Source organism: Somniosus microcephalus, chromosome 6 (assembly GCF_052327205.1).
Source record: "Somniosus microcephalus isolate GS21.2 chromosome 6, FLI_Smic_1.0, whole genome shotgun sequence".
Lineage (NCBI taxonomy): Eukaryota > Metazoa > Chordata > Chondrichthyes > Squaliformes > Somniosidae > Somniosus > Somniosus microcephalus.
Window position 1 is genome coordinate 97,375,745 of NC_140992.1, and position 25,220 is coordinate 97,400,964.

The 25,220-nt window shown below is 45.0% G+C and overlaps 1 protein-coding gene across 19 annotated transcripts in view; it reads right to left on the reverse strand.

Moving 5' to 3' along the window:
- The window catches only part of LOC147115941 (SH2/SH3 adapter protein NCK1-like), a 238,719-nt gene that overhangs the window by 58,436 nt on the left and 155,063 nt on the right, over positions 1 to 25,220 (reverse strand). Inside the window, exon 1 of one of the 19 annotated variants that reach the window (XM_085990613.1) lies at positions 9,680 to 9,778. The exons of the other annotated variants lie outside the window; for them this stretch is intronic. Within the exon in view, the coding sequence (XP_085846739.1) occupies positions 9,680 to 9,713 (34 nt within the window). The 5' untranslated portion in view covers positions 9,714 to 9,778. Of the gene's footprint in view, positions 1 to 9,679; positions 9,779 to 25,220 lie in introns of those variants that run through there. 19 annotated transcript variants of the gene reach the window in all.

Consider the following 25,220-nt stretch of genomic DNA (forward strand, 5'->3'; position numbering starts at 1 on the left):
CTCACTTCCGTTGATTGTTCAAAATCAAATACTGAGAAATTTCAATTTTAAAACGTTTTAAGCAATTCAGAGCCACTTTAAAAGCGTTTGGACTTCAAGACCTGGTTGAAACTTGTTTAGATGAGGGGAAATTGATGTTTGCTTGTTTCTTTCAAAATCATATTCAAAACTTATTTTTTATTAAAAGTTCATTAAGAATCTTTGGGGGAGAAATTTGGTGTCGAAATTTGGTGTCGCCCCATTTGGGGCGCTAACTTTTAAAAGTTAAAAAAGTTAGCACCAGGCGCTAATGCCTTTCAACTTTAAAAAAATTTGGTTTTGCGCTCCAGGAAGGAAGTGGAACACTAGAGCAAGTGCTCCACTTCCTTCCTGGAGCGCAACAGGCAGGGCACTGCCAAGTTGGAAGGCTCCTTCCCTCTTAAAGGGAAGGGCCATTGCTGCAGGCTCTGCAAGAAAACGAATCCCCTGATCGCCGACGGCACCTCCGATTGGCGCCAATCAGCCTCAAGCTCTCTAACAGGAGTACAGGGCTGTTCAAGCGTGGCGCCTCGAAAATAGGGGGAAAGAAGCACAGAGTCTTGATGAAACATTTTTCGCCTACCTCACCGGCAATCCCTTTAACTACCACTCCCCAAGCGGTCATGTGCGGTGACAACGCCTCTTGCAGCTGTCGGTGTTGATGCCAGCGATGCTGCATGGGGTGGAAGCCAAGTTCGCATCCAGGGTGGTACGAGGGCACTGCGCACCGGATGACGTCACGATCTCCAGGGCACAGGAGATTGTGGCATTAGGGTTTATCGCCGCCGCTAACCGCAGGGGAAGTTCGCGGGCATCGGTACTCTTGCTGCGCCCGGTCACAAAGCGGGTAGCACCCCGTTAACGCCCCCCCCCCGGAGGTGCTACTGGGAGGCGCAAGGGAGACCAATTTCTCCCCCTTTAAATTCTTTCAAGTCTTGTTGCAGCTTTGACAGAGTAGGTTGCTCCAAGTTTTTCTTTCCCTCTTCAATGCTGTCGTTAAACATACAAAAAATAATAAAATAAACTCTAAACGAAGCTCAAATAAGAAAGTGAATAAAGTGGTTAAGCTTCCTAAGAAGGTGGTGAGGTTATCTATCCTCAGCCTTGGCGATGAGTTGGGATCAGTTTTGGAGAAGCGGTTTCCTCTTTTTCTGCTCCCATTCCCTTCTGTCTCTCAAACAGCGAGGTACTAACAGGGGCACAAATATTTTCCCCTCTCTCATAACATGATTTAAATAACCCTGCTAAACTCTTTCAAAAAGGGGACAACACCTGGCAAAATTTAACTGGAACTTACTGCAGGATATTCAACATCACTTACCCGTATTATTTTCTGGCTTTAAACAATTTTCCGAATTAAAAAAAAAAATTTTCACTGTGGGCCTAAAAATTGTTTGCTTTAGCCTCCTTCCAGTGGCCATTGCACATGTGCTGCTCCTCCACCTGTGTTGTTCCAAAGTGCGGCTGCCGCTCAGTCCCAGAGAACGGACTACACGCGACTGGAGCCTCACCCCTCCCTCTACTGCTGTCTCGCTCGCTGTCCCTCCCTCCCAGTTTCTCTCTCTCTATTGCCCTCTGTCCCTTTCTTTCTCCATCTCCTTCTGTCCGTCTCACACACACTCCTTATCTCCCTCTGTCCCTGTATCGTGTTCACTCTCCCTCTCTGGCTCTTTGTGTCTCTCTCTCTCTGGCTCTTTGTGTCTCTCTCTGCAAAGGACATCAGAGCAAAAGGAGAAGCAGCGAATCAGTGTCAGTTCAGGAGAGAGCTTTAGTCCCAGTTTTTTAAACATTTGAAATCCAGTCAATGTTGAAAAATGAGCAGAATTTTTTCCCTCTTAGGGGAAACACTTCATAACAATGCATTCCTATGTGTGCTCTTGTAATAATGAAGGTGCTTGTATCAGACATCAACTCCACTAACTTGTTCGCAATTAATTTAATGCCCTTAGTGTCCCAGCTCAGTGTAATCCTGAGCGATAACTGGCTGCAAGTTTTAGAAGAGACGAGTAAATGAGGCCCCGTCAGTGGTTGTTAAACATTCTTTTACCGCTATTCTAAGCAGCGCAAGGAATCTCTCTCCCCCAGTCTTAGTCCCCCACCCCATCACTCTCCCCCCCTCTCAATCTCTCTCCCCCCCCCTCTCAATCGCTCTCCCCCCCATCTCTCTCTCTCTCTGCCCCTCATCTCTCCCCCCATCTCTCTATCACTCTCCCCCGATCTCTCTTCTCTCTCCCCCCATCTCTCCCTCCCATCTCTCTCCTCTCCCCCCTCTCCTCCCATATCTCTCTCCCCCCCATATCTCTCTCTCACCCCCCCATATCTCTCGCCCCCCCACATCTCTCCCCCCCATATCTCTCTCCCTCTCTCCCTCTCACGCCCCCTCTCCCTCACCCCCCCTCTCTCCCTCTCACCCCCCCTCTCTCTCCCTCTCGCCCCCTCTCTCTCCCTCACGCCCTCTCTCTCCCTCACCCCCCCTCTCTCCCTCACCCCCCCTCTCACTCTCCCCCTCACCCTCTCCCTCTCAGCCCCCCCTCTCTCTCCCTCTCACCCCCCCTCTCTCCCTCACCCCCCCTCTCTCTCTCCCTCACCCCCCCCCGCTCTCCCTCTCGTCTCTCTCCCCCCCCGTCTCTCTCTCCCCCCCCTCTCTCTCCCCCCCCCGTCTCTCTCTCTTCCCCCCCTCTCTCTCCACCCCCCCCTCTCTCCACCCCCCCGTCTCTCTCTTCCCCCCCCGTCTCTCTCTTCCCCCCCCTCTCTCTCTTCCCCCCCACCGTCTCTCTCTCTTCCCCCCCCCTCCCGGTCTCTCTCTCTCTATCTCTCACCAACCCCCCGTCTCTCTCCCCCCTCCGTCTCTCCCCCCCCCCCCGTCTCTCTCTCTCCCCCCCCCCCGTCTCTCTCTCTCTCTCTCTCTCTCTCTCTCACCTCCCCCCCCCCGTCTCTCTCTCCCCCCGTCTCCCTCCCTCTCACCCCCCCGTCTCTCTCCATCTCTCCCCCCGCCGTCTCTCTCCATCTCTCACCCCCCCGTCTCTCTCCATCTCTCACCCCCCCGTCTCTCTCCATCTCTCACCCCCCCGTCTCTCTCCATCTCTCACCCCCCCGTCTCTCTCCATCTCTCACCCCCCCGTCTCTCTCCATCTCTCACCCCCCCGTCTCTCTCCATCTCTCACCCCCCCCGTCTCTCTCCATCTCTCACCCCCCCCAGTCTCTCTCCATCTCTCACCACCCCCGTCTCTCTAGCTCTCACCCCCCCGTCTCTCTATCTCTCCTCCCCCATATCTCTCTAGCTCTCCTCCCCCATATCTCTCTAGCTCTCCTCCCCCATATCTCTCATCTCTCCCCCCCCCAATCTCTCCCCCCTTCTCCCCCCATCTCTCTCTGCCCCCCCCCATCTCGTTCTCCATCTCCCCTCATCTCTCTCTCCCCCCCCAATCTCTCCCCCCTTCTCCCCCATCTCTCTCTGCCCCCCCATCTCTTTCTCCATCTCTCCCCCCCCCAATCTCTCTCTCTCTCACCCCCCCGTCTCTCTCTGTCTCTCTCCCCCCCAATCTCTCTCCCCCCCATCTCTCAATCTCTCTCTCCCCCCCATCTCTCAATCTCTCTCTCCCCCCCCAATCTCGATCTCTCGCTCCCCCCATCTCGATCTCTCTCTCCCCCCTTCTCCCCACCCCCTGTCTCTCTCCCCCACCCCACCCTTTCTCCCCGCACCTCTCCTCCTCTTCCTCCCCTCCCCCCTCTGAGCAGTACTTGATCTCGAGCAGAGTGGGGGGCTATGCATCTGAGACAGAGGGGCACCAGCTCAATTTGGGTAGAAAAAAAATATAAACAAGAAAAAAGAAAATTCTGCTGAGGGTGAAGAGGGGGTGGCAGTTGGCATTTAAAGTGTTATTTATTCTGGGATTCTACTATTTTCAACCCTCAAATAGACACTGCATAACCTCCGACACCCGCCTAGAATCCTTGACGCTGGCTCATAATTTTTAATACTGGCAAATTGCAGATATAATGAAAGGATTTTATACAAGTACTTGGTCATACCCAAATGGTCAAAAAATGAAATATTTGCATGTTGCAGTCCTGATGTTACTACATAATAGGATCAAAGGAAACAGCTGGTACTCCAATGCACCCAATAATTATAGTGTTACCATAAATACACAAAATAGTTTTTAAAAAGGTATGCGCTATCAGAATACTGAAAAGAAATGAGGAAATGCATGCGTCTTGGAAAGGATGATTACGGCATTGCAAAGGAAGAACCAATGATTTAAAACAATTATTTTGAACATGCAAAATCATACAATGCTTCTACTCTATATCTAACACTAAGTCAATAGGTTTCCTTTCTCTACATCTGGAATCTATTTCTGATATTGCTCATTTCTTGTTCATTGAATCTGGTTTGTTACATTTACACTGATGTTTAGTTATTATACTCGGGAATACATTATAATAAAAGTTGGTTTATTGCAATCTGCTGTTTGTACACTGGATACCTGAATTTCAGATACAGGTAGACTATCCTTTATCCGAAAACCTTGGGACCAGCTGAGTTTCGGTTTTTGGAATTTTTCGGATTTCAGAAGGTATTGGGAAATTTGTCGGGGTCGGCGTGAGGGTTGTCGGGGGGGGGGGGGGGGGGAGAAAAGAATATCGGACGGGCCGCTGTATTGTCGGGTTCACTCTCCCGATACCTCCCTCACACTGCCCGGCTCGACCTGCAATCTCCTACCCACGAGGGAACTCTGTGACCCTCTGCCCTGCTCAGCTTAAGTCGTGCGCCACTCTGGTCATGTCGTGCGCACGACTTACGCTGAACGAAAAAACTTTCGGTTTTTAGAGGTTTTCGGAAGTTCGGATAAAGGATAGTCTACCTGTACTATGATTTCATTATTGTTTTGTGACTGCATAATGCTATATCCCAATAATATAATTAATTTATTTTTGTTAATACTGTGCTACATTAGTACTGCGTGTGGGTTTAAATCCTTCCAACAGTTTATGTACTTGTTACCCACGAATAAATAGTATGGCAATGCATTGCACTGTTCATCAATAAAGACGGTGTTAGAATAAAATTTTGCTGGACAAGATTTTGCTGGAAAAGACACAAACAACAAATTCGCTGACTGGGACTAATTGAATCACTGCACAGTGAGACATGCCACGCTTACGCATGGCTGGAACAAAGTTCGTCTCGTGTCCTGACTGGGATTAATTGGATCACTGAGGACTAACAAGGTTCATTGGTATCCTATCATCGAACTAATCACTTGTATCCTATTATCGAACTAATCACATTCCGCCGGGGAACAAGACGGAACAAAGACCTGAAGAGGCTGAATTGGCAACACAAGTGTGTAAACTCCTGACTGGAGGAAAATAACGATATGTGCTAATAAACGAATTGATTGGATGAATGTAAATGATCTAAAACCAACTTCTTGGAATTGTATATAAGCTCGGCACATACTACAATCGGGGAGAAGGTGCTCTCGCAGACGCTTCTCCCAGAGCTGTCATTTAATAAAGTTGTCTCTCTTACTCAAAGTCTAGTTTCCGAGGAATCATTTTTCCTACAACAGACGGCATTGTACAAGTGGGGGAATTATACAATGACCTTTACTGAAATTCAGCATTAAATACTTTTGGTTCTGAACAAACGTTAAATGGACGGGTTAATTAATACTTGTAAGTGCCAGTACTCGGTACTTCAAAACAAACTGCAGTAGCTGTTATCCAAACCTTACTGTTTGTTGACCTTGAGAAATGCAGCAAGAATGGAGTTTGGCGGGGTTGACCCTCCCCTCTTCCCCCATCGAAAAACTGCTATATCCATTTGTGTGATCAGTTAATTGAGCGAGCTAAATCCTGAATGGTGGAAAGGTTGATGTTTGAAACAGAAAACTTTAGTGGGGCCAATATGCAACTATTTAAAGTCTCTGGACACATTTATACCACAATGTGGTGTCCTGATCTCCACTGAACTGGTGAGAAAAAAATGTTCATCCGGAACAAAATCACACAACCAGTGACAGAACTATTAAGGTGCAAATTGCCCTGCAGTATTATGAGGCAGTTAGAAGGAATTGATGGAATCCAGGTCTATACAGCGGGACAAGAAATTATATATGACGATATATCCTGCACAGCAAGAATCGCAACCATTCCAGTACACTAACTGCTGCTGCTGCCAGTGACAGATGAAGCCCTGGGCACTAGCTTGACGGCAAAAATGATTACAGTTTGAGACTCTAACATCCTCCACTGCATCTGGTAACTGGTGTCATTAGTTTAAATTAAAAGGGGGTTGTCTCGTTTTAATTTCTGCTGAATGTAAAGGAACAGCTCTTTCCCAAACTGAGTCCTCGTCACTGTGCCTCATGATTTCAGCAACTCTAAAATATACAGCCATACAACTGAAGACCATCAATCTCACTGCAACAATGGCTAGGCTTTTATTAAAAGGTGAACAAAAATCGTGCGGTTCTCGAGCCTAAAACTGCCAGGCCAGTCATTTAGATCAAGTCAGCACAGGAGTAAAAGCTTACACAACACATCATTCCCTGTACATTGCTCGTCAGTCTGTGGATGGTGCATTTGCATCAAGAATGGGAAATTAATTTTTGAATGGTTCATGAATTTGGTGTGCACTAAACAAATACATTTACAAAATATGGTATCAAAATGAAGTTCATCTCTTCACTCGAATGCATTCTCAGCATTTTGTTAGTAGTGAATATCATGCAGTATTCATTTAATTTGTATATACATGTTTTCAGCAAAGCCCTACTTTAAACTTAAATTATTAAACCGAAAGTACCAAAAATGCTTTGTGCGATTTGAAATACATTCTATACGAGTAATACTGACCATCATTTTGTGTTTCTTACGTAGATACTTTAAAGCTGCACTTCCTCCACCTTCCTCTATATATTTTTTCCTTTCTCTGAAGACACTGATTGATGCTCAAGTATAGGATTGTGGGCACCAGCTTCCCTCTGGTACTTTGCCTAATTAGCCAGTCTTCCTGTGTAAGCTTAGTCAGCGAGTGCCTTGAGGTTATTGAACTATGGGGGCATCATAGCCACAACCAATCCTGTCCTCATCCAATGTTTGCTAATGCACACTTTTCAGGAGGAGTCAGTCAGATAAGACTAGGGTAATACTGGCTCTCCTTAATCCTGGAACAAGGTGGTCAATGGTAGCACTCAGATAAGCAACATAAACTGAAGATTAAACCCGATACCTTCCTGGTCTAATGGCTCAGTTCCACATTTACTATCAGAAGAGCCCCTCTAATATATTTATGATTTGAATGCAATCTTAATATTTTTTCTCTTCAGTTTTCCTCCCCCCACCCCCTTCATCTCTCCTGAAGGTATTGCTCACTCACTGAATTTATAAGGGGAACTTTAACCCCCAAAAACGGGTGCATTTTGGTCAGGTGGGATGTAAAAATGTTAAAAATCTCAAACCCGCACCCAATCCCCCTCGAACCCACCCACTACCAAACTCCCACGCACCCCCCACCCACCCACTACCAAACTCCCACGCACCCCCCCCCCACCAGCCTCCAATCTCACTCCCCACATCGACACTGGCCTCTGATCCCCCCACCCCTGGCTTCCGATCCCCCACCAAACCCCGACACTCCACCCCCACCCAGCCTCTCCGATCCCTCGCTCCCCCCCCCCCGGCTGTGAAGGCCCACCCACCTGACAGCCACTCAATATGACTGGCTGCGGCCAGGAAACAAAACAAAAAATGTTTCAGGTTCAGCCGTTAAACATGGCAGGACTAGAACGCAAAACTGCCCCACCCCCAGTGGCTCTAGGTCTGCTCCCGCTCCCTGGTACACTACCTAAATTATTTGTGCGCGCGATTTGGCAGTGAATGTCAGCAGGATGTTCAACTATGAGGACATTGCAGCTGAGCCTACTCATATACACAGGCATCTCCAGCAAGGTGCCAACTTCCCCCACCCTAATATAGGGATATAAGCAATTCAACTGAAACCAGCTAACTCAACACAGACAACAACTTGCTTTTAACATAGTAAAATGACCCAAGTCGCTTCACAGGAGCATTATCAAACAAAATTTGACACCGAGCCACATATGATTAGGACAGGTGAGGTAGTGTTAATAAGCATCTTAATGAGGAGAGAGGTGGAGAGGTTTAGGGAGGGAATTTCTGAGCTTAGGGCCTAGACAAGGATCGAATATGGTTAGTGCGGCTCAGCTAATCACCAGATTAAAGACCAGGACCTCAAATCCAGCACTAAGCTCATGGTCTACAGAGCAGCAGTGATACCCGCCCTGCTGTATGCCTCAGAGACATGGACCATGTACAGCAGGCACCTCAAAGCACTGGAGAGGTATCACCAACGCTGCCTCCGCAAGATCCTGCAAATCCATTGGCAGGATAGATGCACCAACATCAGTGTTCTTGCTCAGGCCAACATCGAAGCTTTGACCACGCTCAATCAGCTCCGATGGACGGGTCACATCTTCCGCATGCCCGATACGAGACTCCCAAAACAAGCGCTCTATTCCGAGCTCCAGCACGGCAAGAGAGCCCCAGGTGGGCAGAGGAAACACTTCAAGGACACCCTCAAAGCCTCCTTGAAAAAGTGTAACATCCCCACCGACACCTGGGAATCCCTGGCCCAAGACCGCACAAAGTGGAGGAGAAGCATCCGGGAAGGCGCCGAACACCGAGTCTTTTCGCCGGGAGCAAGCGGAAGCCAAGCGCACGTCAACCCAAGCACCCCACCCACCCTTCAACCACCGTCTGCCCCACCTGTGACAGAGACTGTAGGTCCCGCATTGGACTCATCAGTCACCTGCGAACTTATTTTTAATGTGGAAGCAAGTCATCCCCGGTTCCGAGGGACTGCCTAAGAAGAAGAGATTAAGTCAGCATCGTCAGGATAGCTAATTGGGTGCTTTCACCCGGCCCCAAAACTTAATCTTGCCTCAATTCCAAGATATCTAATGTAAATCAATTAAATACTGCAGCTCTCCAACATTATTTGCCATCAAGGTCAGTATGAAGAGCACACAAATACAAGGAGTCAAACCACCAAAATGTTTCCATTACATGCTCACCAGGTGTCATTATGACCAGCAGTAAAGACAGTTTTCCAAGAAGATTTTTCCAAAAATCCCACCAATACAAGTAGGCAGCTTGAAATGGGGAAGGAAAAGTTATTTTAAATGAAAATTCTGCAAGTTGTTGATACCAAATTAGAGAAGTTTTTGGGAACCATGAAACTAATTTTAAGGAACCATGAAACTAATTTTAATTCAGGGCTCAAACTAAAAGTTGCACAAAACATTTGAGTGTTGGAATGTTATAGTACTACAGTTCTCAACATTAAGTAATAAGTTCAAGAGTTGAAAAATAAGCTTAAAAAATAGCAACTGGCCATTTTCTACCAAAGGATACCAATCATTTCACAACTAACAACTTAAGACAAAATAATTCCAGTAAAATACTGCTGCCATTAAAAACTAAATGCAAACTTAGATCAAACACGTGCACCTAGATTAACTTAGCAAAATGTAAAGCTGGCAGTGACCATTTGTTTCCAGCTGCTTTTCATTAAACTGATTAGACAATGGATAAGAGATTACTAATTTATGAGAAACTAGTAACTTACTGAAGAACTGCTTGATAATATTAACTGGTTCCATTCTGTCCGTTTCCCTTTGCCTCGGTGTTCAGTTCAGGTAAGTCAAGTCCGATAGAAACTTCCAGCAGTCACGCAGCAATTATCAGCGTAGAAACTCCCCGCCCCAAGAGCATGTGACTGGACAGCAAATCAAACCAAAGGATAACTCCCAACCACTCATTGTAAAAGGTTTGGTTTGAACGCTTACAAAACCTGTCTGACAAGTGAATCATGTTGTTACGGCAACAGTGGTTACATCACTTCAGAATACTTCACTCGTTACAAAAATCAGTGAACAGGGCAAACAGCAACAGCAATATTTTGACTCCCACTCTCCCTTTACTCTCCAGTCCCTTCCCCTCTGATATAATTTGTTCCATTACTTAATTCAGCAGTGATTTTATTCAAGTTGATAACATCCAAATTCAGTAACAGTTTTCCACCTACCCGAGTTCAACTTAGTTTCTTTGTGGACAAGTGGCTGGCTTGAGAGTACCATTTGCCCAACTGATTTTACCAGGGATTTACTCATGGCTAGTAAACAGTGTGGTGGTGATTAATCACATTAATATATTAACAGCTTTACTTTGTTATCTTACATGACATTCCAGTTCCTATCCAGTTTAAATGAGCTGTCAAAACGCCAAAACTACAAGAATGAAAATGTTCCAAAATGTATTCACATATTGGACATGTCTAGAATTACTGCACTTTTTCACCCAATTATTCTGCAATTGTACTTGCATTGTCAGCACTTCTGTAGACCACACCCACTTCATTGCCAGCTGTAACTGACTAAACTCAAACATCAAATTTGATTTCAGGCGGGTAGTGGCAAGGGGTGCCAGAATTGACGCAGCATCCGCGGGACTACACTCCACCAAGCAATCGATACTTTCAGGAGCAGCAGGGAAAGGTTTTAGTGAGAAAAGATAATTTTGCAAAATCTACATTAATAGCTCTGCAGAAATATGCACAATTCACTCTGATTACAACTGCAGAATATTTCAGTGGAAAATGCTGCAATAACCTCACATTTATAAAAAAAATATAACTTATGTTGATGCACATTATTCTTAACAATATAAACACAGCTCGATATCTGTAAAAGGGTTTACAATCTGGCTCACCAATCTTAAAAGCTTAGTATTTCTGTGTTGTTGACAACTCTTGACAGCATAAATGCATGATGAGAAGGATCTTGCATTTATAATGGCACGTGAACACTGTTAAATCTCAAGAGTTTAATAACCTTGCTTGTATAACAATTAAGAGAGTACGCAGGAGACAGAGTTCAGTTAACAGCCATGACTTTCCAGAATCATCTCCACCTCATGCACTCTATTTCCCATAGTGCATTGCACATCACAACTACGGTAAGCTATGTGGGACAATTCAAATACAGGTAGACTATCCTTTATCCGAAAACCTCGGGACCAGCCGTGTTTCGGTTTTCGGAGAATTTCGGATTTCGGAAGGCGGGTCGGCGGGGGGTCGTGCGCACGACTTACGCTGACGCTCAGCGTAAGTCGGCGGGGGTCGGGGTCCGCGGGGGGTCGTGCGCACGACTTACGCTGACGCTCAGCGTAAGTCGGCGGGGGTCGGGGTCAGCGGGGGTCCGCGGGGGGGTCGGGACCGGTGGGGGGGGCCCGCGGGGGGGTCCTGCGCACGACTTACGCTGACGCTCAGCGTAAGTCGGCGGGGGGTCGTGCGCACGACTTACGCTGACGCTCAGCGCAAGTCGGCGGGGGTCCGTGCGCACGACTTACGCTGATGCTCAGCGTAAGTCGGCGGGGGTCCGCGCGCACGACTTACGCTGACGCTCAGCGTAAGTCGGCGGGGGTCGGGGTCAGCGGGACCGGCGGGGGGTGGGTCCGCGGGGGGGGGGGGGGGTCCTGCGCACGACTTACGCTGACGCTCAGCGTAAGTCGGCGGGGGGGTCGGCGGGGGGTCGTGCGCACGACTTACGCTGAACGAAAAAACCTTCGGTTTTTAGAGGGTTTCGGTTTTCGGAAGTTCGGATAAAGGGTAGTCTACCTGTACAATAGTGCTATAAAACCAATGGATTACTTTTGAAGTGCATTCATTGTTATGTAGACAAAGATAGCTGCCAATCTGTGCATAGCAAAGCCCCATAAACAAGATTAGATCATCTGTTTTTAGGGATGCTGATTGAAGGAGAAATTTTGGCCAGGACACCAGAACTCCCTGCTCTTCTATGAGTAGATGGGATCTTTTACGACCTCCTAAACAATCAGACAGGACCTCGGTTTAATATCTCAACCAAAAAGATGGCACCTCTGACAATGCAGCACTCCCCTATTACTGTACTGAACTTTCAGTCTATAAGCGAGACTTGAACCAACAACCTGTAGTTCAAGACACTGCAATACTACCAACTAATCACGTGAATTTCAGGGCCCACCTTGGAAAAAGAGGTCAGTGCAAAACAAAAAAAAACACTTCCCATTCTGGGTACACCAGCAATTATTGAGGTGAGGTATACAGTACTAGTCAGATGGAGAAAAACACCTAGCAATGTATCTGAATGCAAACTCATTAGAGCACTCACTGCACCAGTTTGACAATTGCTTTTCCAACACCGGCTTATCCTGTCAGTCTTTGAGCATGCAATTTTATTTTGCAAGATTAGTACCAGTGTATGAGCAGTTTTGGGCTGTGGACCTATGCTTACAAGGAACTGGACCAGGACTGCCCAAACTCATTTTACAGCTCTAATTCGATCAGGGTTAATTCACCTTGCAAAAAGATCATGTTGTAACCCATGCTTCAGAACAACACTCAGAAATATACCACCGAGGGCACCTGTGGCAAGTAAAGCTCCCTTTGTTCGATTATTGCTATCAAGTGATCAGGAGCACTGGTCCCAACAACCTTTTCAATGACCCAAGAAATAATGATGCTTTAAACTTACTGCACACAATGAACAGAAATCCTCAAAGTAAACAATCCAATCGCCATAGACACTACAGCAACATAGACCTACAAGTTTCATGGATCTTGCATTCTGCTGTTGGATCAACTAGCTCCTACTGCGGCCCACATATCATACGCTGGGTCAGTAAGTCAGCATGCTTGTGCTGCAAGACAAAACAGTGTATGTGCATGCTTCAGTGTCAAAACCTGCAATATAACTAAACTTAACTCATATCAGTTGGGCATTTATAAGAGTTTGCACTGCACGCCATGCACACCAGCTGCAATTATTTAGATGGACAGTTATCTTTTTATCTCACCAGTTCTTGGATTCTTCTGCACAGATGTAAAATGTCCCTTTTCCATGCATCAAGTTGGTAAAGTTATGATGTATTTGGCTATGATTCCAAGTTAGGACTGGTGTAGGTAGACAATCCAAAACTCTTAGCTGCAACCACAAGGCCGACAGAAGGCTTGTGGTGGCTAAACAGGGGAGTGATGCAGATAGTGTGCTTTGGTGTCACTCTGCTAGGACCTGAACGTGAAAGTGTATTCACATTAACCTTGTACAGCAAAATTACAGGGAGCAATTATACTGGTTAAAAATTGGTTAATGTGACTATTATGCAGAAATAGAAGTTTATTCAAATTTTAAATCACACCAACTATACATTATTTAAAAAAAAACTTAATTCAACACTAATCTCAGTGAGTCAAAGTTCTGCATTATTTGCATATAGTGCACATTAGTTAGACTCCTGTGTATGAACTCTTGGCTAGAAGACACAATCTTAGTCTAAATTCTCCCCATAAAACAAGTATGTTTTCTAATTGAATATATACAGAATGAACCTACAACTGAGCAAAATGTTTTCTTAACTAGATGTTCCCAATGAAAGAATTATTCCATAAGGTCTGAAAATCGTGTTATCCCCAAATTTTCCCCAATTATATACTGCTGTTACCAATAGTCAAATACTGACCCTTCAAATTTAAAACAAACTCATCATGTGTGCAGCCAGCACGACACCCACTGTTCTCTCTCTGTCACCTGCACTTCCACATGTACACGCGCTGAGCTTCTGGGATGTTGATGGTATTATAGACACAAGAAAATGTGAATTTACAAATCCACCAAATTAAGACAATTTATTCTCAAAGTAAACACAGAGAGGCACAATGCCAGATTATGAGGATGTGCCAGAAACTACTTCCTAAACCTTCTGCTGTGCTAGAATACAAAGTCCGATCATACAACATTGCTAAATAGAGAACGGAGCAAAGCAGCAATGTACATGGTTACGAGTGGTGCACAGAGGCCAGTCTACCAGATCACTATAAAAATTGCTCCACGATGGCTGCGTTGCTTGGATTTTCTCAATGTAGGTCTCGAGGAGATAGGAAGAAAGAAGAAACGAGCAAAGGCTAAGCAAATGAACACTGCACTAGTGCCTATCCTTGAAAACAAGGGCAAAATGGCAGCTCACAGCCCTCAATCATGGACAAGGTCAGCGCAGGGCCATATTCTTTAAAAAGGGTGAATTCCACAAAAACATTTAATGCACGTCATCTGATCCATAGGATATTTGTCAGGAAGTGCAGGGATATCCCAAAGTGACTATGTCGAAATTTTCTCTCCCTGTGGGGAAGCAAGGGGGCAACTTACGACAATTCCCAACACAACGGTAACATTTATATTTCACAGCCACAAAATCTGGCACTAATTTTAAAAAGAGAGAGCCCATGGGAGGTCCAAGGGGCCCCCTTTTATATTTAAAATAAAAGTTAAATAGGCATAATAATAATGAAACACACTAGCACAAATGTTGCCTGTGTAGTGTCAAACCCAAGCTGTACGAGCCCAACTCCATTTTTTTTGGGGGTGGGGGTGTAGTTCGCTCCTCTTGCCTCGAGGCACTTGGGCCCTAACCTCTGGACTTCGAGCAATTTTTGCATTGCTGTGAAGTGGAAACCACTTGGCAGCAACACAGACGTTGTAAACACAATCTTAATTTCATTTGTGGTTGCAGCTAAGAGTTTTGGATTGTCTACCTACACCAGTCCTAACTTGGAATCATAGCCAAATACATCATAACTTTACCAACTTGATGCTTGGTAAAACTGTGACCCATAGTAAACTAATGAAAATAGCAGTGCTCGACTAAAGCTCAGATGAAAGAGTCATTAAAAGTGCAACTAATCGTTCACTTATTATTGCAAAAGTTTAAAACAAAATTAGGTTGGAAAAAAGGGTCAAATTAATTTGGGCTTATTTGGCATTTATGTTTAATGACCTTTCAGGATAATTTATTTTTTATTTTTTAAAGAGGTTACTGGTAAAACAAACCACAACCCCATTGTTGTTCAAGAAATCCATTCACAAACTGGAAAAAAAATTAAGACTGCAACAACAACTTGGGGATGGGGATGTGCAAGAGGCCAGAACTGGAGGAGCGCAGATATCTCGGAGGGTTGTAGGAGGTTACAAAGATAGGGGGGAGGCCATGGAAGGATAGGGTGAGAATTTTAAATTCAAGACATGGCCGGACCAGGAGCCAATGTAGGTCAGAGATCACAGGGGTGATGGGTGAACGGGATTTGGTGCAAGTTAGGATACGAGCAGAAAAGTTTTTGATGAGCTGAAGTTTACGGAGGGTGGAAGGTGGGAGGCTGGCCAATAGAGCATTGGAATGCCACAAAGATAATAAGGAATGAGAAATTAGAACTTTGAATTCAGCTCATAAGTATTTCCATTCAAGCTCAAAAATCCAAATATTAGAACTGGCCAATTCCAAAATCCCAGTTTTCCTTGATGTAACTTAAGCCACTTTCCAGGGATGGGAATAAACCTACCAATACCATGACACTGGTTATTTCTTTCTGTCCTTCACTCCCAAATAGACCAAAATCAAACACTTTAACACAAGCTTGAATACTTTTATTCCCACCCACCGCATACGGACATTTTAGACCATAAGAGCGAGCAGGAGTAGGCCATATGCCCCTTCGATCCTGCTCCTTGTGTATTTTGGTGATGCACAAGTTATATTTTGGGACCTTCCCATATGGTTGACTAAATTACATTTTGCTCATCAATGTAGGAAAACCAAACTGAAGTTGATGACTAGCAGAAACAAATGAACTGAGGAAGGAATAGATTCATTTGCAATATTGCTCAGACTAAAAGTTCAGGGGTAGTACAGTAGCGATAAGATATGTGGATGTTATTAACAATGAAAGCATCAAGACTACATACAGTATGTTGCATTTGACCCTGAGGGGAAATAACTGGTGATATAACTAATAGTCTTGCACAACTGTAGAACAATGTTATTTACACAACCTCCTCTCTTCCAAACCCCCCAAGCAATTACTGCTGTAGTTACTGATCAAACTCCATATTGTGCACAAGGCTGGACCCCATTTCACTAATGTTATGTTGACATATCTGAATCTATCAAGCAAGTTGACTCACACACTAGCTTTTAATTATAAAACACCAGTGTTCCTCTCCCTCCTCACATCACATCACAATCACTACTCAAATCATCTCAAAGCGTTTGAAGCAAAACTTTGCTGTGTTATGATCAGCTATATTGCAAACTGATCATGACAACCACATTATTTAGAACAAAGTGGAAAAGGGCACTGCTCTCCTTCACAACTCTAGGTCAGCTGCACTATTGTCACTGTGTCAAGTATGGAGAATACAAAGGATTTTGTTTGAGTCACCAAAAAGGAGATTTGTATTGATTATCATTGAGAATCATTGACAAAATCAGGGATCTGCCATAATAAAATAAGGTCTTGGAGATAGTTGAAATTAGACTTCCTAGGACCGGGAGGCTAAGACAACAAGGATTTTAAATGAAAGAGGGATGGAGGAGGGTGAAGTGCCCAAAAGGAGAAGGTGCCAGAGGAGTGTATGTGTGGGGGAAAAGGGGAAGAGAAAAAAAGCCAAATTATGACTTGAAGATAAAAAGAATCAAAGCACTTATATGGGCAGAGTGGGGGGGGGGGGGGGGGGGGGAGAAAGAGGGAGGGGGAATAAATAACCATCCATAAGCCAGGTTTCTGTCAGCATCACAATCACCACAAATAGGCTGTGTATAACCAGGGCCTTATTCGCTTGAAAGCAGGCATTCTGGAAGGACGTGTGGAGTGGTGGTAGTGGGGCTGAGCAAGATGGGCAGCAGGAGCGATTACTCCCTGAGGAGTATGCTTGGCCAGATGATTGATAAGAGTGGAAGATGGGGTCGCTGCTCCTAGAGAGGAAGCAATAAGTTGTTTAAAACATCCCACATGCTGTGGGTTGTTCTTAATACCAAATTTTCATTTAAGGACCTGACAAAAATGCTACACTTTAAATTGTGTACATTTTGAAACAGGCTAAGTAAAATTTGCTCTTTTCTAGGCAAGGCAAACTAAAGCGCACATTAAAGTACCTTACTTGTCCAAGTCGATTTTTTTTTTGAAGTACCATGTAGTCAATACTGAAAAAATAATGGGATCAGTTCCAGTCAGTGCGCATTTATTGAAAAATGCATCACGCTGCTCAGTGAAATGATAAGACATACATTGAGCAAGTCAGCCACACGTGAAACGCAAGAGTTTATTGACCCTCCTTTTGTAAAGGTCATCCAGTATGAAGGGAATAATAGCATGGACAGACTCTCATTAAGGACTTGGATTATACCCTGATCTTATTCCATTGTAAAACTAGATTTTGTCTTGGCTTAAGCGAAGTACATCCTGCATAGTATTCTTGGTCAGCAGACAGGAGAAAATTCCTGTAACACTTTTTACTTTCTGGAGCAAAATGAAGTTTCTGAGCGAGGGTAGGGCTAGTACCAAGTAAAGGACAAGAGTTCCATGACTTGCTTGTTATTCAATACATCATTTGTATGGTGATGGTTGAGAGCACTAAATCAACCAACCATGCACAGCACACAAAGTCCAGTCTGGTATCACAACACTGTGAGCACATATTTTGTTTTTCCAGTTTTCACTCCTGAAGGCAGTGGCTCATGCTGACAAAGCTGCCTGAACACAAGTCGTCATTTGGTACCTCACCCCAATAGAAAAGAAAGAAATACTTGCATTTATATAGCAACTTTCATGACCTCTGGATGTCAGGATGTCCCGAAGCGCTTTACTGCCAATGAAGTACTTCTGAAGTGTAGACACTGTTGTAATGTAGGAAAGCCGGCAGCCAATTTACACACTGTAAGGTCCCACAAACAGCAATGTAATAATGACCAGATAATCTGTTTTTAAGTGAGGGATACATATTGACCAGGACACTGGCAGAACTCCTCCGCTCCTCTTTGAAATAGTGCTATCCGGTCTTTTACATCCACCTGAGGGGGCAGTTTAATGGCCCAGAAATTCGGGTCTCCACGAGTGAGTACGCACGGGGTACTCACCCGTAGGCCCGATGGAAGTGCCGGTTTCCTGCATGCACTGCGCATGCGCAGGAAACCGGCACTTCCGTTCCTCTGAACGAAGGGGTTCAGAGGTCGAACGCGTGCACGGGGGAGGCTGCGCGTGCGCATCGAACTTCGTGTGTTTTTTTTTTTTAAAACATGTTTTCCCGGGAGGGTAAGCCTGCAGAATTTAGAAATATAAAAAGCAGGCGTAAGGCCTGCTTTTTACAAGGTAAGTGGTGAATTAATTAAAATTAAAACATTTTTTCCACAGGTTTATTATTTTTAAATACTTTAAAGCAAGGTAAGTTGATTTTTAGCCCCGTTAAAAAATAAAATTATTTTTTTCAAAAATTTAAGTTATTGTTTAAAATAGTTATTTCATGTAATTTATGGTTTATTTAAAAAATGATGGTTTTTCAATTTATTTGAAGATTTAGTGCTATTTTGGGGCTGTAGTATTTATAAGTCTTGACAGCACTTCCTGTCAGACTTATGAATGGAGCATTCCCTGCTCCGATTGGCTGCCCATGGCCCACATGATCCCAGGGGATGCATCGAACTAACTGCGCCCCTGGGATATGCAAACACTGCACGCCGGCAGCTGGACCAGGTCCCGGATCGGAATTCCACGCGGGCCCACAGCTCAACGGCCGGCGCGCAAGGTAAGTGCAGATCGGGGGCTTGCACCTGTGGGAAGTCCCCGACCCGAATTTCTGGGCCAATATCTCATCCGAAAGACGACACCCCAGACAGTGCAGCACTCCCTCAGCACTGCACTTCAGTGTCAGCCTGGATTATGTGCTCAAGTCTCTGGAGTGAGACTTAAACCCACAACCATCTAGCCATTCTTAGTGTAGAAGGCTGGACAATAAGTGCCGTCATTTAACACATGCTAGCCTAGTTTGGTGGGGGAAACAACAGAAGAGGACTGGAGCAATAGCCAACCCTGATCCTGTGCACAGACAAATAGGGCCCAATATTTACTGGAGTGGGAATTCCAAGCGGTGGGGGAGGAGCGCTGGTCAGAAACACCGTGGAATTTTAACTCCATGGCGTGAGTGCGTGTTTGTTTAAATTTTTTATAAACAGGTTCCCTGCTGCTCGGGTTAGGATTGAGAGGTGGGGTGGTGGGTACAGTGTGGTCTGGAGGGTTGGGATTGAGGTGGGGTGGTGGGTACAGTCTGGTTTGGATTGTGAGGTGTGGTTTGGAGGGTTGGGATTGAGGTGGGGTGGTGGGTACAGTGTGGTTGGAAGGGTTGGGATTGTGAGGTGGGGTGGTGGGTACAGCGTGGTTTGAAGGGTTGGGATTGTGAGGTGGGGTGGTGGGTACAGTGTGGTTTGGAGGGTTGGGATTGATCATGTGGGGTGGGGGAGTTGGAGAGAGATCAGGGACTCAGGAGAGGTCAGAGGGAGAGATGGGAGGGGGAGCTCTGATTGCTGGGGAAATTAACAGATTTGCTTGGTGGGCCGGGGTGGGGGAGAAGCATCCGTGCTCCTCCTAGCCCACAAGCAATGCTGGAAAAGCACATTCCTGGAACATCCAGCTGTCCTCTCCTCCCTTTAGCTATTGGGTTTCCTGAGGCCTGGAAAACCCAGCTAGCCAGCATTAAGCCTAAGCCACAGATAAAATCTTAGGTATGCAGTCTCATTAAAATATTTAAATGAGCAGCCCGCCTCCTGGGAGTGGGTTGGTTGCCCGCATCCCATCCCATCCCATCTCTGTTAAAACTGGAAGTGGACGGGTTAGGTTTGGGTTGGAGATTTTTTATATTTTTACTTCCCATCTGACCCAAACCCACCCGTTATTTAGGGGTTAAAATTACCCCCAGTGGTTTTTCCACTCGCGGTTGCTAGACATCAGTCAAGAGTGGGAAACTTGGCTGACTTGTTCCTCTTTCTAGCCTGCATGCTGAGACCAGCTAGCTCAGCACAAAATGGGATCAAGTAGGGACTCTCCTGGTCTGTATAATTCAGTAGCACAATGAATGAACAGTGAGTAGATTAACCCACTAAGCTATCAAAGGAAGTAGATTAAAAAATATAAAGAATTTCAGTTCGAAATTGATTTTACCCAATAACCAAAAATATCAAGTGCTAAAACTCACTTTTATGGAATACAGATTATGTAGTACAAAAAAATTCCATGATTTTGGAGCACCCAACAGGGTCAGAAATTCAGGAAGAAAGGCAACAGAGGAATGCCCATCAACTCATTGCTCAGATGCATCTTCTCCTGGCCATTTGCATGCCAGTGGGCCTTAAAATCCGATCTTTGTCTTATTTTAATATGCGACACTGCAACAGGTAACATGCAGGAAGAAATAGAAGATGGAGAAAAAAAATTGTACATTTATATTCTGGTCATTTGGCAATATAAATATGTGCCATGTATAAAAACAGCAACGACTTAAAAAAAAAAACTGAACTAGAAAGTATTTAATCTTGAATTAGTCATGTAATTTATAATTAAACTCATCCATCACAATGACCTTTATGGACGGCTTCAGAAAGGTTCTTGAACACCAGTCTGAAGAACCAGAAATGTATTGATAGAATTACCAGTGAATGGTCATTTATAGATGTGCAGCCTTTAAGATGGATGTCTCTGTATTCAAATTTGTACTTGCTGTAATTCAAAAAAGGTGGTAGAGAGAAAACGGGGAATTACAGACCGGTAAGCCTAACATCGGTAGTGGGGAAAATGCTAGAGTCCATTATAAAAGATGTAATAGCAGAGCACTTGGAAAACAGTGACAGGATCAGACAAAGTCAACATGGATTCACAAAAGGTAAATCGTGCTTGACTAATCTACTGGAATTTTTTGAGGATGTAACTGGTAAAATAGATAAGGGAGAACCAGTGGATGTGGTGTATCTGGACTTTCAGAAGGCCTTCGATAAGGTCCCGCATAAGAGATTAGCGTGTAAAGTTAAGGCACATGGGATTGGGGGCAAGGTATTGACTTGGATAGAGAACTGGTTGGCAGACAGAAAGCAGAGTTGGAATAAACAGGTCTTTTTCCCGAATGGCAGGCAGTGACGAGTGGGGTACCGCAAGGATCGGTCCTTGGACCCCAGCTATTCACAATATATATTAATGATCTAGACAAGGGAACTAGATGTAAGGGCCTAGAAATTCATTAAGGCGCCGGCAGCTTTGCTGCCAGTTACCGCCTAAAGAGGGCTTCTGCGCCAATACAGGAGTTTGCGCTGATATTCAGCGCAACGGTAATGGCGGTGGTAGCCGTTAGCGCTGCGCCGGCACCGATGATGTCATCGGAGTGCGCAGTGCCCCGGTTCCACCCCAATCCCCATATTTAGTAGCGGCCGCAAACAGCGACCAGAAAACGGGGCCGTACTGTAGCCTTAGTGGGGCGCTTTAAGGTGGAGGTGTGGCCGGCCGCTTTTTTGGCGGCCGCCTGCCCGCACCTCCTTCCCCGGCCTCCTCCCCCCCCCCCCGCCCCGCGGCATTGCCGGCTGCTTTCCGCGAACCCGGCACTTCTCCGTGGTGCCGGGCTCATTTGCCGGCACAATCCAGCGGCGATCTCCCCGTGGCAGGCACCTCCCCCTTAAGAGGAGGAGGAGACCTGCAGTACCGCAGCCTGCCGCTCCGCAGCGGGTGGCGCAACGGCGCCTAGAGCGCTGAAATTCAGTTTCAGCGCCCCAAGCGGGGGCGGGCACACCCTGGAATAGCACCCGGTTCCGACTTGGGGCGCAAAAACTGAATATCTGACGGTCGCAACTGGCTCTGCGCCCAGCGCTAACTTTTGGGGGCTAGCCAGCTGGCGGGGCCATAGTGAATTTCTAGGCCATTATCTCCAAATTTGCAGACGACACAAAGCTGGGTGGGCGTGTGTGCTGCGAGGAGGATGTCGAGAAACTCCAGGATTATTTGGACATGTTGGGTGATTGGGCAGAAACATGGCTGCAATATAATGTGGATAAATGTGAGGTTATCCACTTCGGTGGCAAAAACAGGAAGGCAGATTATTATCTAAATGGCAACAGATTGGGTGAACGGGAAGTGCAACGAGACCTGGGTGTCCTTGTGCACCAGTCGCTGAAGGTAAGCATGCAGATGCAGCAGACGGTTAAGAAGGCAAATGGTATGTTGGCTTTCGTAGCAAGAGGGTTTGAGCACAGGAACAAGGATGTCTTGCTGCAGTTGTACAGGGCCTTGGCGAGACCACATCTTGAGTATTGTGTGCAGTTTTGGTCACCTTATCTGAGGAAGGATGTTCTTGCCATGGAAGGAGTTCAGCGAAGATTCACCAGGCTGATACCTGGGATGGCAGGAATGACGTATGAGGAGAGGCTGGGTCGATTGGACTTGTACTCGCTGGAGTTTAGAAGAATGAGAGGTGATCTCATTGAAACTTAGAAAATTCTGACAGGACTGGACAGACTAGATGCAGGAAGGATGTTCCCGATGGTCGGGGAGTCCAGAACCAGGGGACACAGTCTAAGGATAAAGGGTAGGCCATTTAGGACAGAAATGAGGAGGAATTTCTTCACCCAGAGAGTGGTGAACCTGTGGAACTCTCTACCACATAAGGCGGTGGAGGCCAGTTCATTAAATATATTCAAGAAGGAGTTGAATATATTTCTTAAGGCTAAAGGGATCAAGGGTTATGGGGAGAAAGCAGGGACCGACCGGGTACTGAATTTGGATGATCAGCCATGGTCGCATTGAATGGCGGAGCAGGCTTGAGGGGCCGAATGGCCTACACCTGCTCCTATCTTCTATGTTTCTATGACATTTTCTGTCTGGTTTGGTATGTAGACCGTAAAAATGTCTTATGGTAACCTAGTTCCAAGACAGATAGACCACTTAGTTGAAAATCTAAATGGTTGCTCAGACTATCTGAATCACAGCCCACTTAACCTCTTGAGTATCTTTTGTTCCAAGTGTGAATTTGATCGTGAATATCTAATTATTGTGAATGAGGATGTTTACCAGCAGCATGACGTTTGGATTCCAGGCAGTATGTCTTTATATATTCATTAACTTTCCATGCAGGGATACTTTGTCAATTCATCTGGATGTGATGAGGCAGACTAGTATGTCATTTCTGATTGTTGTTGTGTATTAAGATAATCAATTGGAGACCTGGATAAGTCTCAAGGATGAAAGACAAATCTCAAGCCATTATCTCATGTTCTATCAAAATAAGATTGTTAAGATTCTATTTGCTGTACTGTCTTCAAAAAAATTGCTTATAACCTTAAAGGGGGAAGTATCCCTAAAAAATATATCTAGCAAGAGACCAGCATCCCAAGAGCTTGCCCAATGAAGCTGGAAGAACAAAAGTCTCTTTTAAATAGTCACCCCAGTTGTATATGTATCGATATATCTCTACTATACATCAATATAAATATATATATCTATATATAACTACTTGCGCTGGGTAATGTTTTGTTTCTGTGGATCATTGTAAATAATTCTGATCAATAGTTTTAGCCAATACAAAGCAATCTCGCATTGATATTTTCCACCTTCTGGATTCACGAGAGATATAGCGGGCAACCTATGTGTTCTTCGTAAGTAATTGAACGCAATGGGGGTTCATTTTACGACTTAGACGATATTCCATGCGGCGGAGTAGAAGAAAGAGGTTTCAAGGCATAAGGCACAGTCGGATTCCAAAAACTGCTAAACCATTTGGTGCCTTTACCAACGAACTGTTCTGGGGACCTGCAAGGACGCTTAAAATGTAAAGTGAATAATCCATGGAATACAGGACCACTTTCCAATGTCTTACATGATTAACACAGCGAGTAGTTGAGCCATGTAGACCAGGAAAGCCCCAGTGTTCCTAGGTTAGGGAGGGGAAAATAAGCTATGGTCTCCACCTTAATCAGTATCCAGCAAACCCTGTTGTAAATTGTACATGTGAGGAAAGGATCAGGCAAGCTGTGACATGCACCATGAAAGGAATAGTTGGTCAACTCATCACTTAGCTCACATCAAGAATGGCCACAAGACTGAGTTACTGGAGGGCCCAAACCCCACGGAATGATACCTCAAAGAGTCAACCCCTTGACAGAAGGAAGGAGAAGAGAAAACTGGCAGGAAAAATTTTCACACTTGTGAGAAACCTGATAGGCAGTCTTACCTTATTTGCATCAACATTTATGGATCTCTCATATTCACAAGATTTGCATTTTACTGAACTCTACAGATTTGAAGCCGACAAATGAAAGTCCCTTTGCATAATACATAAAATCACTACCTGGCTTCACCAATGGGTGTCATCATCCCAAAATCAACCAGCCAAGACATGATATGTCTGAATGGGTGGTTGCATTTTCTTTTGCAAAGACAAGTAAAGGCCAGTTAGAAAGGGATACTCAGCAGTTTCCACTAAAATTAAATTATATGAAAAATTATTCAAGTATAATTTAATGTTTAAGAACATAGCAATACCAGATTACTTCAACAAACACTTAAGGTATTACATGGAAGAAACTGTTGATTTTGGCAACCAAATAAAAGAATTTAAATATTTTAGGTGGACTTTTCAGCTCAAAATGAGCAATGTGACTGACAACCAGGGAAATTTCTCTGTATTTCACAATGTTTAAAACTATGTTAAACTCTCACCACAATTCAAAACGTTGGATCTTTGGAATAGAGTCAATAAGTTGCTTTTTCAGACTTGAGCAACTTAAATCCAAAATCTTAATATAGTCAGATCGGCAGACGGTGACAAAGGATTCTATTCTCTGAATACTGAGGCATCGGGTGAATGTATTACAGGGGGAAAACTTAGAGGGGAATTGTACGCTCCTTCCTTCTCAGCGTGCTACTGATCACCATTGGATCAACAGCATGGAGGCACATATATTTCACTGCCTTCAATAGCAGTTGTCAAGACCCACAAAAAGTCACGTCTTGGATGCCAGAATTGTGGACATTATCGCCTTTAAATTGATTCTGTGCCAGGGCTGATTGGAACATTGCACACCAATATAAAAGTCCTAGATTTTGAATTAAAGAAAATATGGAAACATTTACACATTCATTTCTTCCCATCTCAGCTGTTCTCTTCTTCACTTGCCACCAAGATAACTGAGCCAGATTTATGACTGTGAATGCCAGGAGCCAGCTCTTGGACTGCAGTCTCCCAGATTCTAAATTAAATCATCAATATAAATATAAA